At 43.4% G+C, this 12932-nt stretch overlaps 1 protein-coding gene across 1 annotated transcript; it reads left to right on the top strand.

Annotated features, from left to right (window-relative positions):
* Positions 1 to 776: 776 nt before the first annotated feature.
* On the top strand, positions 777 to 10964 carry bmp16 (bone morphogenetic protein 16). The gene is made up of 3 exons (XM_010786900.1): positions 777 to 1209; positions 6345 to 6721; positions 8532 to 10964. Coding segments are annotated over exons 1-3 (1440 nt in total). The 5' UTR covers positions 777 to 1207; the 3' UTR covers positions 9593 to 10964.
* Positions 10965 to 12932: the final 1968 nt, after the last annotated feature.

The following is a 12932-nucleotide window of genomic DNA, read 5'->3' as shown; positions in this document are numbered from 1 at the left end:
GATCTAATATGTGAGACGATGCATCCTAAAGAGACGTTTTCTCATGGGTCCACCCCATGAATACAAATTCACCCCGCCACCCGCTCTGTGCTGGAAGGACAGATGCACCTTGCTTCAAGCCGTAGTGGAGACACGCCGCTTTTTCCTTTTTTTTCTTCTTACTTCCATCCAATCACAAAACTCAACTGTGCGTGACTTCATGGCAGTCATTGTGAGTCATCCATTCATACCTTTCTCTTGAAACTGACTCTGTGTACTCTCATTCAGTGTCATTGGGCCTCCTATTTATAATGTCTGAATGAAAGTCTGCGACCATGTTGTCAGAAATATAAAATGCCAACGGACAGCAGCAGGTGAGTTTGTTAAAGGAGGAATTGTGGAAAATAATCACTTTGCTTCTGTGTGCTGACCCCGGGGTTATCTGGAACAGGTAGTATGTGTGGTGTGTGTGTGTCTGTTTGTTTGTATGTATGTGTGTGTGTGAGTGTGTATAGCTGTACAGTAAGTTAATTGGGGTTGGTCTTAGTGACATCACTAACTAGGAGGATCTCAGTGACCAGGCAAGTCACTTAGAGTAAACTGAGTTTAACTGGGCTTAGTATAGGTTGAAAAAAAGAGCAAAAAGAAGTGTGTGTGTGGGAGAGAGAGCGAGGAAGAGAGCACGAGAGAGTAAAAGGGGAGGAGATACAAAAGGGAGGAACAGAGTGGAGAGGAAGAGAGACATAGTAAGGGGGTTTAGGAACTAGAGGGAGTTGTTGCCGGTTATACAGTACAGACAGACAGACACAACTCAATTTCCTCTTGCAGCTTCCATAGACAACGGCAACACCAGAGTGTTTTAAACAGCCAGTGCAGGCGACAGAGAAAGGGAGTTGCCTACTTGCAGAGGTCAGGCAGGCAGGCAGAAGGGAAGCCTGTGGATGTTTTTAAGAGTTTGCTTATCTGACACTGACAACAGGATGAGCAGCTGAGCCAGGCAGCAGAGAGGGGAGGAGAACATGGAGAGAGCAGCATTACGTTCAGCACATTTACATAGGAGACATAGAAGAGACAGACACTGGTTACCTTGAGAGAGGTGAAAAGAGAGAAGAGGTAATCAGTCCAAATTGCCAACTCTGTCTAAAGGAGCCGGAGCGAGAGCCGAGGGATCGTAACACTGGAGCTCAAGGATAAACCATGGACTCTGCATACATCCCACCACACCTGGATGTGAGTACTACATCTCCTACACACACACACACACACACACACACACACACACACACACACACACACACACACACACACACACACACACACACTTACATGCATACACCTCTGGCACACTGTGTTACTCAATCAAAAATCTTGCCCGGTGAGCAACTTGTCAGAGAATAATGCACCCATTATGAGTTCAAAGAGCATAACGTAACTCACCACCTCTGCAACATACACAGTATGAATTGGCCCTCAGTGTTAGCGCTCAGCAGCGTTAATGTGAAAAGCAGAGGTGTGTTTTTGTTCTGTATTTCACATTGGCTAAGCTGTCAGACACACGACGAGAGCAGTCTCTGAGCTTTCAGCAGTCATGGGTTAAATATGTCAGTGTTTCCATTGATGCTTGCGCAGTGTTGTGCCTCAGCGGGGCCTCCTGTTAACCATAATGCACATGTGATACTGAGACCTCTGGGCAAGCCAGGCCGAGAAAAAGAGGAGATACTGAAGAAAAAATGAACCATGATGATAAAAGTTGTAAATCCACGGCAACCTGTTGATGCTCAAGTGTGACTTAAGCAAAAACAAAGTCTGCAAGGAAACGCCGACTGTACTCCACTTGTGAATGTCTGCTGAACGTGTGTGTGTGTGTGTGTGTGTGTGTGTGTGTGTGTGTGTGTGTGTGTGTGTGTGTGTGTGTGTGTGTGTGTGTGTGTGTGTGTGTGTGTGTGTGTGTGTGCAACCCAACTCTTCTATAGTTTTACATCTAGGTGCTCACTGTCTGGTACTTAGCATGTGTGTAAACCCTGTACAGGAATACACACATGTGTGTTTGAGGTGTGGCTCGTTAGTTAGCTAATTGGTCCAGCTGGGATGAATTAGGGAGCTGTTCTAATAGAGTCCAATAAAACCCAAACAGCAGCTTACCTGGAATATTGTTCTAATGATTTCATCTGTTACGCTTCAAAGAGCAGAACCACCACTGTTTTGGACATTTTCAACCCGCCCCCCATTAAATATCAACTTCACAGCTCAAAGTCGTGCATTAATGACTAGTATTCTGCAGTCATAACCTCAGAGTTAATTATACAGACTATGGCGTGCATGGTGCGTTTATATGGCTCAGTTACAAATGGAAAAAGAGCAGCAGTGAATGCAGATGTATCCGCGGAAGTGTTCTCAGGTGTACAGTGTACATCACAATTAGGCTCATGAGGCTGTCTGAAATGACATATTTCTGAGTATTCTCAGACAGAGAAAATGAACTCTTTGGCACGTGCACTGCATGTATCAAGTTCTGAAAGAAAAAGGCACATAGAAAAAAAGAGAGCTGGAAGGGGGGGGGGATAGGGGTGAATGAGAGAAGGAAAAGAAACACGGGAAGAACAACAGGAAGGGAAAGTTGAGGGACCAGGCGTAACATGAAGACAGCGGCGGTGGATAAATCAGCCGGCTGCAGTGACACTCCGGCCCTCTGGCCCGGCAACAGTCCGCCACACTCTTCCGCAAAAACACCATTCATTTAGGGCCTAGGAAAAAAGAGCAACATTAATGTGAGAGGAGGAAAGGGAAAGCAGGAGATAGGGAATAGGAAGGTGAGTTGGAGAAGCACAAAAAAACACTAGAAAGTCCAAAAAATATGGGAGAAAGAGAGAAAAGCAGTGACAGATTGTATAACAGAATAGAGCACAAAGCAAAAAGGACAAAGGTCAAGGAATGCAAAGAGGAAGGAGGAAGAGGAAAGGGAGCAGGGTTTGAAATAAACAGATAAAAAGAGAGGCAGTGAGATAGAAGCACGCCAAAAGCAGAAGCAGGAACCAACGGACGTCCAGGGCCAGGGGTTTTAATCAGTGAGTTCAGAAAGACACGGGGCAGGCCGGCAACGACACCCGTCTGCCGCGCGCCAGGGTCACGCCACTGTCTGCTCGGGAGGTCAGGTCACATCTCATATGTCTAATAGGCTGATCTGCATGCATGCACACAGGGAGAAGATGCACATTGACCCATTCATCATGCAGCTCTCCCACTTTCCCCCCTGGAACATTTGATTAGTCCGTGTCCCAGCCAGAGAGAGAAAGGAATAAAAAGTGTACATTGACACAGTCATATATAAAAGCAGAAACTGTGGGCGGGGTGTAAACATAAAAATGTCAGGCTTTCTGGCAAACTGGAATGAGTCGACATCAGGCTGCACATGAGACGTAAAGATGCTAAATTAGGCCTGGAACCTCTTTACATTTCCTAAAAGCAGTCATAACACAGACACCCAGGGAGAAAAGAGAAGCTTTATATATGTCAAAGTGATCTAGGGCAATCCGCCTCGGCATGCAAACGTTTCTCTTCTCGTCCGTGGTAATGGCCGCGACACACCCTGTTGTGTGATGAGTGAACCTTTGAACCTCAGAGTCACCTGGGTGGTTTTGTAGGTGAGGAAAGTACAGGAGAGAGGTGGTGTTTCTGTCCGTAATCTGCTTTACAAGCCTTCGCAGTATAAGGGAGAGGCTGTCCAGCAAAGAGCCTAATCTGTAATTGTCCTCTGCTCTGTTGCCTCAGGTGAAACAGCCCTGGGTGGGGCTGCAAGACTTTAATGGGTAGCCAGCAACAATCCCACGCTTGGAGGTGGGTTTTTTTTCCCAGGCCTGCTCTTTGAACCACGTACCAGATGAACAACAGTGCATTAAAATATACACACCTTCAGACCTGTGACCTAATTTTAACCCTTTTTCTGACAGTGTGGTGAGATTGGCTGTCATTACAGTGCCATTATGTGTTCGATCGGCCATAAACACCTCTGTTATCTCGCTGTAGAGTGCTCAATCAATTCTCTGTCCCTAAGAGAGATGAGATAAGGAGATAAAGGAGAGAGATATGCGAGTGCTCGGACAAGAAAAGAGATAACTACAAACTGAGTGTTTCTTTGAGTAAGGGATGAGACAAATTGTTCATTCAACCAGCGGCAACAATATGTACAAGTCTCTTGTACTCTATTATGTTGCAGTTTAGATTGCCTAGGTCAGCATGTGTTACTCTTTTGCTCTGACCCTTTAACACCTCACCACACAACCTCTTCAGGTTAAGAGGGCTGTTAACATGCTGGTTTGTAATTACTGGCTCAGTTATAATAAACACCTGCACAACAGAGGTGCAGGGTGTTAGCCAGTTTGCATAGAGGTAATTGCGTGACCCTCTCTCTGTGACTGCGTTCCCGCACAGAGAAAAGCCGTGGAGAGAGTGAGAGATAAGCTAATCGCTTGTTTTCAGTCATTTTCTCACAAGCATTTGCTCTGTTGTGGCAAAGGTTTTGGTCAGAATTCTGCTTTAGTAACTTAAGAACTAGAGAATGAAGAAGGTGTTGGTGTGAATGTGAGACACAGCACGACAGTTGGTCAAATCTCCAAAGAGACATGCAAAGGTACAAATATTGTACAGGTTTTACAGCATCCAACATGCAAACCACAGATGTTGCATTATGCAAGCATATCACAGCCTGGAATTTATCTCTGCATGCAGGTTAACTGTTTTGTAGTTTTTCAATAAGTGTCCAACATGATCATTTACTCTGTTTTCTGCACCCTAACGGATCAGGTAATGAAACATGATTGCCCATATCCTGTGTCCTTAGTGATCATTTTCAACTTTCTCTGCATACTGTGTTTTGGCGTTGAACCGAGCAGAAACTTTTGCACACATTGACACGCTTTTAATCAGGGCTTTTGAACATAGTATGTTTTAATCATATTTCTTAATCTGAGATTTAACATCAACAAATTAAATATACATACTGGTGACGCCGATGTGGGAAAAAAAAATCCATGCAAAGATTGTAGTTGAAATCATTGAAGATAGTGATTTTTCAAAAATTATAAAAAGACAAAGCTCTTCTCTTCCCCCTCGACAGTATGCATCGATATTGAGAATTGTTCATTGCCCTCCTGGCCTTCAGAAGTCGTAAATCTTAGAGCAATTAGTGCTTGATTGTAACGATTCTGAACAAAGTTGATGTAAATATAAACAAAAGGTTTTGATAATGAAGGACTAAACCCTGATATCTGATGTGTTTTGAGTTGTTGGTAAAGGTTTGTTTAGTTGCTGTCAGTAAAACTGTAATTTAAGAGACAAATTCATTCAACTTTTTAAATGTAAAGCCTTCTGTCTTCTTTACTCAATGTATTGAAACACTGAATGTTTTGATGCAAATATTCTCTAAGGATTTCAAAAGGAACAGAGAGAGGAAAACCCCCATTCATCTGTCATCATGTCAGGCTCCGACAACTCAGTTACTTGTCACTGTGAGCCCACAGCCTGTGATTTATGCTCCAGGTCCTTTATTCACAGCACTGTGATGTCTTTCACACACAGACATGCACCATGATTAAAAAAGATAGAGACTGTTTAATTACTCTGTTTTAGGTGTCCTAGGACAGGGGTTCCCAAAGTGCCTCCACGGGGGGTCGCGAGACCCCGAGTGGGGGTCGCGAGATGATTACAAAATAAAAATGGAAAATAAAAAATAAATAAAAATTATTTTAAAAAATGGATTAATTTTTTTTATATATAGATTTTTTCAATTATTATTAATAATAAAGTTTGCATAGACATTTTCAGGGGCGGACTAGCCATCTGTAGCCAATAATGACACTCCCGCGAGAGTGCGGAAACCCCCCCCCCGTCGACAGGGGGTCGCCAGTCTCTGGCACTGTTATTTTGGGGGTCGCGGGCTGAAAACTTTGGGAACCCCTTTCCTAGGATGTAGTAGGATGTCCTACTGTATGGGCCTTGGGGGTAAGAAGCTTGCCATAAATTAACAGAGAAAAAACTAAAATGGCAGGTTTCTAGCCAGAAGTAACAAGCAAACAACTTCATATGGCTATGTAGACAGAAATATCTTGAACATATGCCACATGAAGGCTGAAGACTAATGAGAAACTAGTGTGTCCAGGAAGGAGCAGACATAAGCATGATATACGGAGTCCGGGAGTATCTCAGAGGAACGATCTCTTTTGCCGATTGAATATTGTTCTGGAACACGAACATTTAAAGCATTAAGGATGAAACGCAATTAACAATGCTTCCTTTCTGTCTTTCCCCCCCCCCTTCCTCTCTTCCTATTTTCCCCATCACACCCTTCCTCCCATTACCTCTCCCTCCAGGTCCACCATGTTCCCTGCTAACCTCCTGCTCCTCATGGTACTGCTGCTACCTCAAGCCTCGTCTGGTCGGCAGGGTGGAGACACCAGCAAGATCGACCATGGCCAGGTGTCCACTGTGCCTTCCTCCAGGCAGCCCCCTCCAGCTGGTGCCCTCCCCCTGGAGCCCAGTGTGGCTCAGACCATCCAGAACCTCCTCCTGAGCCGACTGGGCCTGCAGTCGCAGCCCGACCCCCGACCTGGAGTGGCGGTGCCCGGGTACCTCCTGGATCTCTACCGCTTCCACCAGCAGCAGTACCACCTGGTGGAGGACCCTTCGTTTAGCTTCCCCAGCCATCACATCCAGCAGGCCAACACAGTACGCAGCTTTCACCACAACGGTAAGCTCACTGGCACATCGTGACACTGTGCTGTCAACCTGTTTATTAGCATGATCAAAATGTTTGAATGATAAGAGTTTAAGCTTCATTCAGTTTGCATATCAAATACAGATGAGGTATAAATATACTATTTATGAAGTTTTGACGTTGGTCAACTCCAAGTTCTAGATATTCCAGCACGACATTTGGAATGCTTTAAGATAATGAATGTAGGTTACATTTGATTAAACACACCTTTATTAGTTATATGTAATTAGGAATAAACTAAAATGATGATGCTTTAAAACTAGATTTTGACATAGGGTCCCTGCAGCAGATTTTGAATCACTCAATGGGTACTGCTGTAGTACTGGTTGACTATCTAAAACAGGGGTGGGGAACCTTTTTCCTCTCAAGGGCCATTTCAATTTTTACAACATCCTTCGAGGGCCGTACAAATTATTGAACTCAACTTCTGCTTAAAAAACTCAAATCACAGCCCATTCATTTCGCGTTTCTTTCATGCTGTGCAAAGAAAAAGCAACCTCTTAATCCAGATATTTGACCATGACCTGCGCATTCATGCACCGTGGCATGACCACCAAAACAGAAAGATATGGACACAAGATGTGTGCAAATGTATTTAGTTTTATATCCATGTGGACATGATTTAAGTGTGGGGGGCGGATCTAACCTCATCTAGGGGGGTTTGGGGCCATGCACCACCAGGAAGATTTTTTTTAAATGTTGAAGTTAAAAGCATCAATCTGGTGCACTTTGAGAGCAACATGAAGAGATCTATGGATACATCTCTCAACACCCATATGAAACAGAACTGTAAGCAGATTTTTTTCTTTATGGATATTTTACAAATCACTCCCCTTTCAAACTGTATTCTTGTTTATTAATAACAACTTTTTTTTACTGTCATATTAGTATTGTATACCTGTTTACTTTATTCTCTTATTTTTCTATAACTATAATGATCATATAAAGATGTGCCTTTACCTCACTGGTTGGAGAAAAAGCTTCTTATATTCGTTAGCATAGCTAGCTAACCAGATGCTAATAACAACAACGTTATTGACTGTATGATCAGTATGACAGAAGAACAGATCACCACTGGGCTTTCAACTAAAGACACAGCCACGCAAAAACTGCGGCATGTGTACGGCTCCTTATGGGTATTGCAATTTGTGAAGTCCCGGCCCGGAGCCGCGTTCTGGTGCTCTCCGTTAGAACTACACTCCTGTCAGACGAGACATATACCACGTGATGACACGTTAGGCTCGTGTTGTGTTCAAGGACCCTGACCTTGGCCAGGAAAAACAAGCTTGTTTAATTATTTTGCGGTCTAGATTTCTTGAATTTTTTTCTTTTTTGCGTGTGTTTATAAATTACCTCGAGGGCCGTACCAAATGGTCTCGCGGGCCGTATACGGCCCGGAGGCCGGAGGTTCCCCACCCCTGATCTAAAATGTTCACAAAAGTAAAAGAGTTGAAAACAAAATTACAATTACAAAAGCACTTATATTGTTTCATAACACATGACCATACTCAAACTCTGGTCCAAGTGCAGCTTTTCTTGCCTTTAATTTAACTTAGTTTCAGGGTAAGCTATCTCAATAGGTATTTTACCCTGGCAATTTAACTCATTTGCTAATATTGCCAATGTTCCTGCTTGTGAGACAGTTCAAGTTAGATCCAACATAAACAAATCAGATTAAAGAAGCATGTATCTGTTTGTTTTTATTGAGCTTAAAAAAGACCTCAGTAAGTTTAAACCACATTAAACTTGTGTACCCACTTCTCTCTCTTCCTCTTTCTCACAGAGCCACTTGTAGAAAGTCCTGAGGATCGTCAGAAGGTGCACATCGCCTTCAATGTCTCCTCCATCCCTAACGATGAGAGGGTGCTGTCCGCTGAGCTTCGGCTCCTCCGCCGTGACAGAGCTTCCCTGGGTCCTGGTGCCCACAGACTAAACCTATACCTCACTGAGCACCCTGAGGACCCTAAGCCCACCCTGCTAGAAACAAGGGTACTGACCATTGGCCTCCACAATCATAAAGCAAGTGGTTTCTGGGAGGCTTTTAGTCTAAGTGCAGAGCTCCTCCATAGGGCCCTTGCTGGGACTGGCAGTCTGAGCTTGCTCCTTGAGGTCAGACCTGAGAACAGCACCTCCTCGCTCCCTGAACAGAGCCTCTCCTCTGCTACAGGAGAGGAGGAGAGACACAAACAGGGACACTTGAGGGTGGGCAGGTCCGTGGGTCAGGACGAGCACAGCTGGGCCAAGGAGAGACCCCTCTTGGTGACTTACAGTCATGACGGGCGTGGAGAGGCCTTAGTCAAACATAGCAGGAGGACCCCCAGTGGAGGCCAGAGGAGAGGGAGAAAAGGAACAAAAGAGAGGACCAGGAGCAGCAACAAGGGCCGCAATAGAGACCAAGCTTCGGGAAAGACCAAAAAAACGGCGTATACAATGCCCGGTTGGGGAGGAGACAAAGGAGGGGGCAGTTGGAGCGATAATGGAAGGGTGAAGAGAAATGGTGGTCGTGCCGCAAAACTGAAACGTCTTTCCCGCAACAGATGCCGCCGTCATCCTCTCTATGTAGATTTCAATGATGTAGGCTGGCACAAGTGGATCATTGCACCCAGCGGATACGACGCCTTCTTCTGCCTGGGAGAGTGTCGCTTTCCTCTGGCCGACCACATGAACTCCTCCAGCCACGCCATGGTGCAAACGTTGGTGAACTCTGTGAATGGAGCCGTGCCCCGGGCCTGCTGCGTCCCCACCACCCTCAGCCCCATCGCCCTGCTCTACCTAGACCCTCAAGACCGAGTGGTGTTGAAGAATTACCAGGACATGGTGGTGGAGGGCTGCGGCTGCCGGTAGTGGGCTAGAGAATTCACCCAGAGAAAGCATGAGGTGGATGGTGAAACATCGAGGGAATATGAGGAAGACAGAAACATGAAAATAACTGCAAACAGACAGTGGTAGAGACAACGGTAACAATGTCAAATGTAAGGGTGAAGAGGAGGGAGATGGATAAAGCAACTAAATATTTATCATCAGGAGGAGAAAAAAAAGGGCAAGCCTTTGAAAGAAAAATAAAATAAGAGGGTCAGACATATAAAAAAAGAAGGGAAAAAGAGTGAGAGAAAAAGACAAGAAGATGGTTGAACAACAAGGTAGAAATTGTGGTCAACAAGGATAAACTGCCAGGAATTACTTTTCACTTTTTCCCATTTCGCGATGCAGCTATTCACACCATCATCAAGAGCTGGCGTTTTAAAATCAGATGATGTCTATTCTATACCTCAGTGTTTGCCACTCATCTCACTCTCATGTGTTTAGCAGCCAAAACGGTGAACATTCAAAGCAGGCAGTCATAGACACACAGTGTGAGCTCTGGAGCAGAATCCTGTAACTTCCTCATGGACGATCAAGATTAGCAATACGACGATGGCACTAGCATGACATCTAAACTTTGTGTGACAGTGTTGTTCCTGCAGTATTTAAACCAAGATGTAGGGTGCTTCTGTTTTTATGAACATTGATAAAAAATAAAAGACGGTCCCTTTAGAAGCACCCTTTCATCACAAGCTATTTAAAACCACAACAATAATGCTATTGTTTGAATGTAATACTATCACTATTATTTAAAAATACTTTTTTGTACATTTCCTTTGCAGACATCAAGAAAATCCAAGTGATGGTTGTCTTGTGACTATATATAATTTTACTGAATGGCCATTCTAACTTAAAAGACACGTTATGTATTTAAATATCAGCAATATGTTGTATTTCATCTTGAAACTATTTAAGATACCTGCACTCAACAGAGCATACAGCAGGCAGAAAGCCTGCCGTCCACATGAAGTAAGTTATGGTAGCTTTACATCCGTACAAATAATAAATGTATTGAATCCACCTCCAACCTTATCATTGCACACATGTTGTTGTCCTACACATGATAGCAGACATAGCTAGTGCTGCCTTTAAAAGTTCAACTAACAAGTCAATTGAAAGCTGTGTTTATTGTAGCTACTGAAGTGTGTAACAACAGGTGTATTTGCTAGTTGTGTCTAAATGTGTCATGAAGAAATAGGACTGATATTAAAACTGGGACTTTAGTGCCTTTCAAACAGGGGCTTTAAAAGTGTTCTTTGCTGAGCTTAGTAATTGTTTTTCAGTGTTGCATTTTTCTCTCTAAATGGAAACATTTAAGCAGCAGCTTGTAAAATGTTTGACAATATACCTCTAATAAACAAAGCAAACAGCACAACTGTCTCTTATTTTGCATCAACCACGTTCTCCCTTTCAGCAGTTTGTTTTTCTTTTGCTGGGACCTGAGTGCATGGAATAAGCTTAACATTTATATAGTTTTCTTCAGTCTACAGTGGAATTACTGCCATGTTCAGGAAAAAAAAAAGGAAACCAGATGTCCCAGAGAGAGATCTAAAAAGATGTGTGTGTGTGTGTGTGTGTGTGTGTGTGTGTGTGTGTGTGTGTGTGTGTGTGTGTGTGTGTGTGTGTGTGTGTGTGTGTGTGTGTGTGAGATACTGTAGCTGAGGACGAAGTTTCACATTCTTACATCTACACAGCTGTGAGGTTTCAATGTGAGGGGAAATGTCTTATCTCCACCGCACACCCTTTCTGCCAAAACCAATGAAACCCTTCATCCACTTCACACCACCCGTGAACAGTGAACACGTTTTTAATCATAGATATCACACAGGGAGGCAGAAAGACATAGAAAGAAATAGAACATGTACATTCCCCAATGCAGGGTTCAAATCATTTCAACAGCGTTTTAACCTTCACATTCCTGTGTGTTTGAGAAAAAAGGCTCCTGCCCTCCGCAGCCAACACCAGATGGACCGGCTTACTACAACTCACAGGTGAGGGAAGCAAATAACCTGTAGGAAGCAGGGAGAGAATAGTTTTGGGCGACATAGAAAAAGTGCTGTACGTACTCTATTATCATCCCACATAGCAACACGCTGGGATGCACCAGACTGCATGAAAATGCAGACAATCTAAAACTAAATAAATTGTTTCACCTGGTCTTCCCTTTCTCTCTTTACTCTACTGTAATATTACTTCTCATATATATATATTAATGGAATAACTAAAATCTCCAGCATTCCTTTACATATATTAAAGTTTGATTTTACACACAGAGCTGCTCATAAAGAATTAGAAATCTAAACTTATGATGTTTAATGTGTGTTAGTTTACAGTTCTCTAAAGGGGGACCATCCAAAACACATTCATGTTGGGTCCTCAAAATGGTTTTGGATACAAAATAAAACAACATATTTCAAATAAAAATAATCATTTAAAAAAGTCACAGATCACTTAAAGGACCATAGTACCTGGAGCCAATTGGACAATGCCTGTAAAAAATAAAAAAACTGAATAAAACTGTCAGCAAAAACATAGCAGGTCAAGACACTGAAGATGTAATGAGGTGGTTAGATCAACACATACTCTTAAAGGTGCCTTATCTTTAAGATGTTTGTAGCCCCATAGCGACACCTGTTGAATGCCACTCTATGCTCTGGTTTTGGGATATAGGCCTGCACATCTTGTTGACCTGCCAGCAAAGTCTTTGTTTACAGATTTTGAGCTTTATTTTGTTATTGATATATTCTGTCACACATCTGGACTGTAAGACATTTTTGCATCAAAAGTAGTTGGCCGCATGCAGCTGGAACTCTCTAGACTTCCTTCCCCTGCATATTTCACCTCTCAACACATGTCAGGAGCACCCTGTAAATGTGTGTGTTTGAAGAGAAAAACAGAGCAAAGAAAAGAAAGAGCAGAGGCAGATAAGGACACATAAAAATGTGTCATATGATATTATGTTCAGATGGTTTGTTCCTCTGATGCTCTACAGAGCAGATAACACTTTGGGTTAGGCCCAGGATATTTCATCTCATGTGCTAAAACACATCATGGTTCACTTAGTGGTTGACTGATAACCTCTGGCCTTTTTCCTCCTTGACCCCTTACTCCCTTTTTCACCTTCAATCAATTCCCTTTTCCACCTTTCCCAACCTCATCTATCTCTCTCATCCGTCAGCATCCCCCTTTGCTTTTCTCGGCTTCTTCTACCTTGTTTTTATATCAACCTATTTGTCAATCAGCTGCCTGTCCTGACACAGTTTTCAAATCTAAGCCTTTTCCTTTTTCAAATTGACCCTGACCCCCTCTTCTCCCAGGTGCT

Source organism: Notothenia coriiceps, unplaced genomic scaffold (assembly GCF_000735185.1).
Source record: "Notothenia coriiceps isolate Sejong01 unplaced genomic scaffold, NC01 NC01_scaffold00029775, whole genome shotgun sequence".
Lineage (NCBI taxonomy): Eukaryota > Metazoa > Chordata > Actinopteri > Perciformes > Nototheniidae > Notothenia > Notothenia coriiceps.
The sequence above is the reverse complement of the archived record's forward strand: the minus strand, read 5'-3'. Positions and strand labels throughout refer to the sequence as shown.

Coding starts and splice junctions, on each gene's coding strand:
- bmp16 (XM_010786900.1), top strand. Junction 6,722..8,531: donor ACGCAGCTTTCACCACAACG/GTAAGCTCACTG, acceptor TCTTTCTCACAG/AGCCACTTGTAGAAAGTCCT.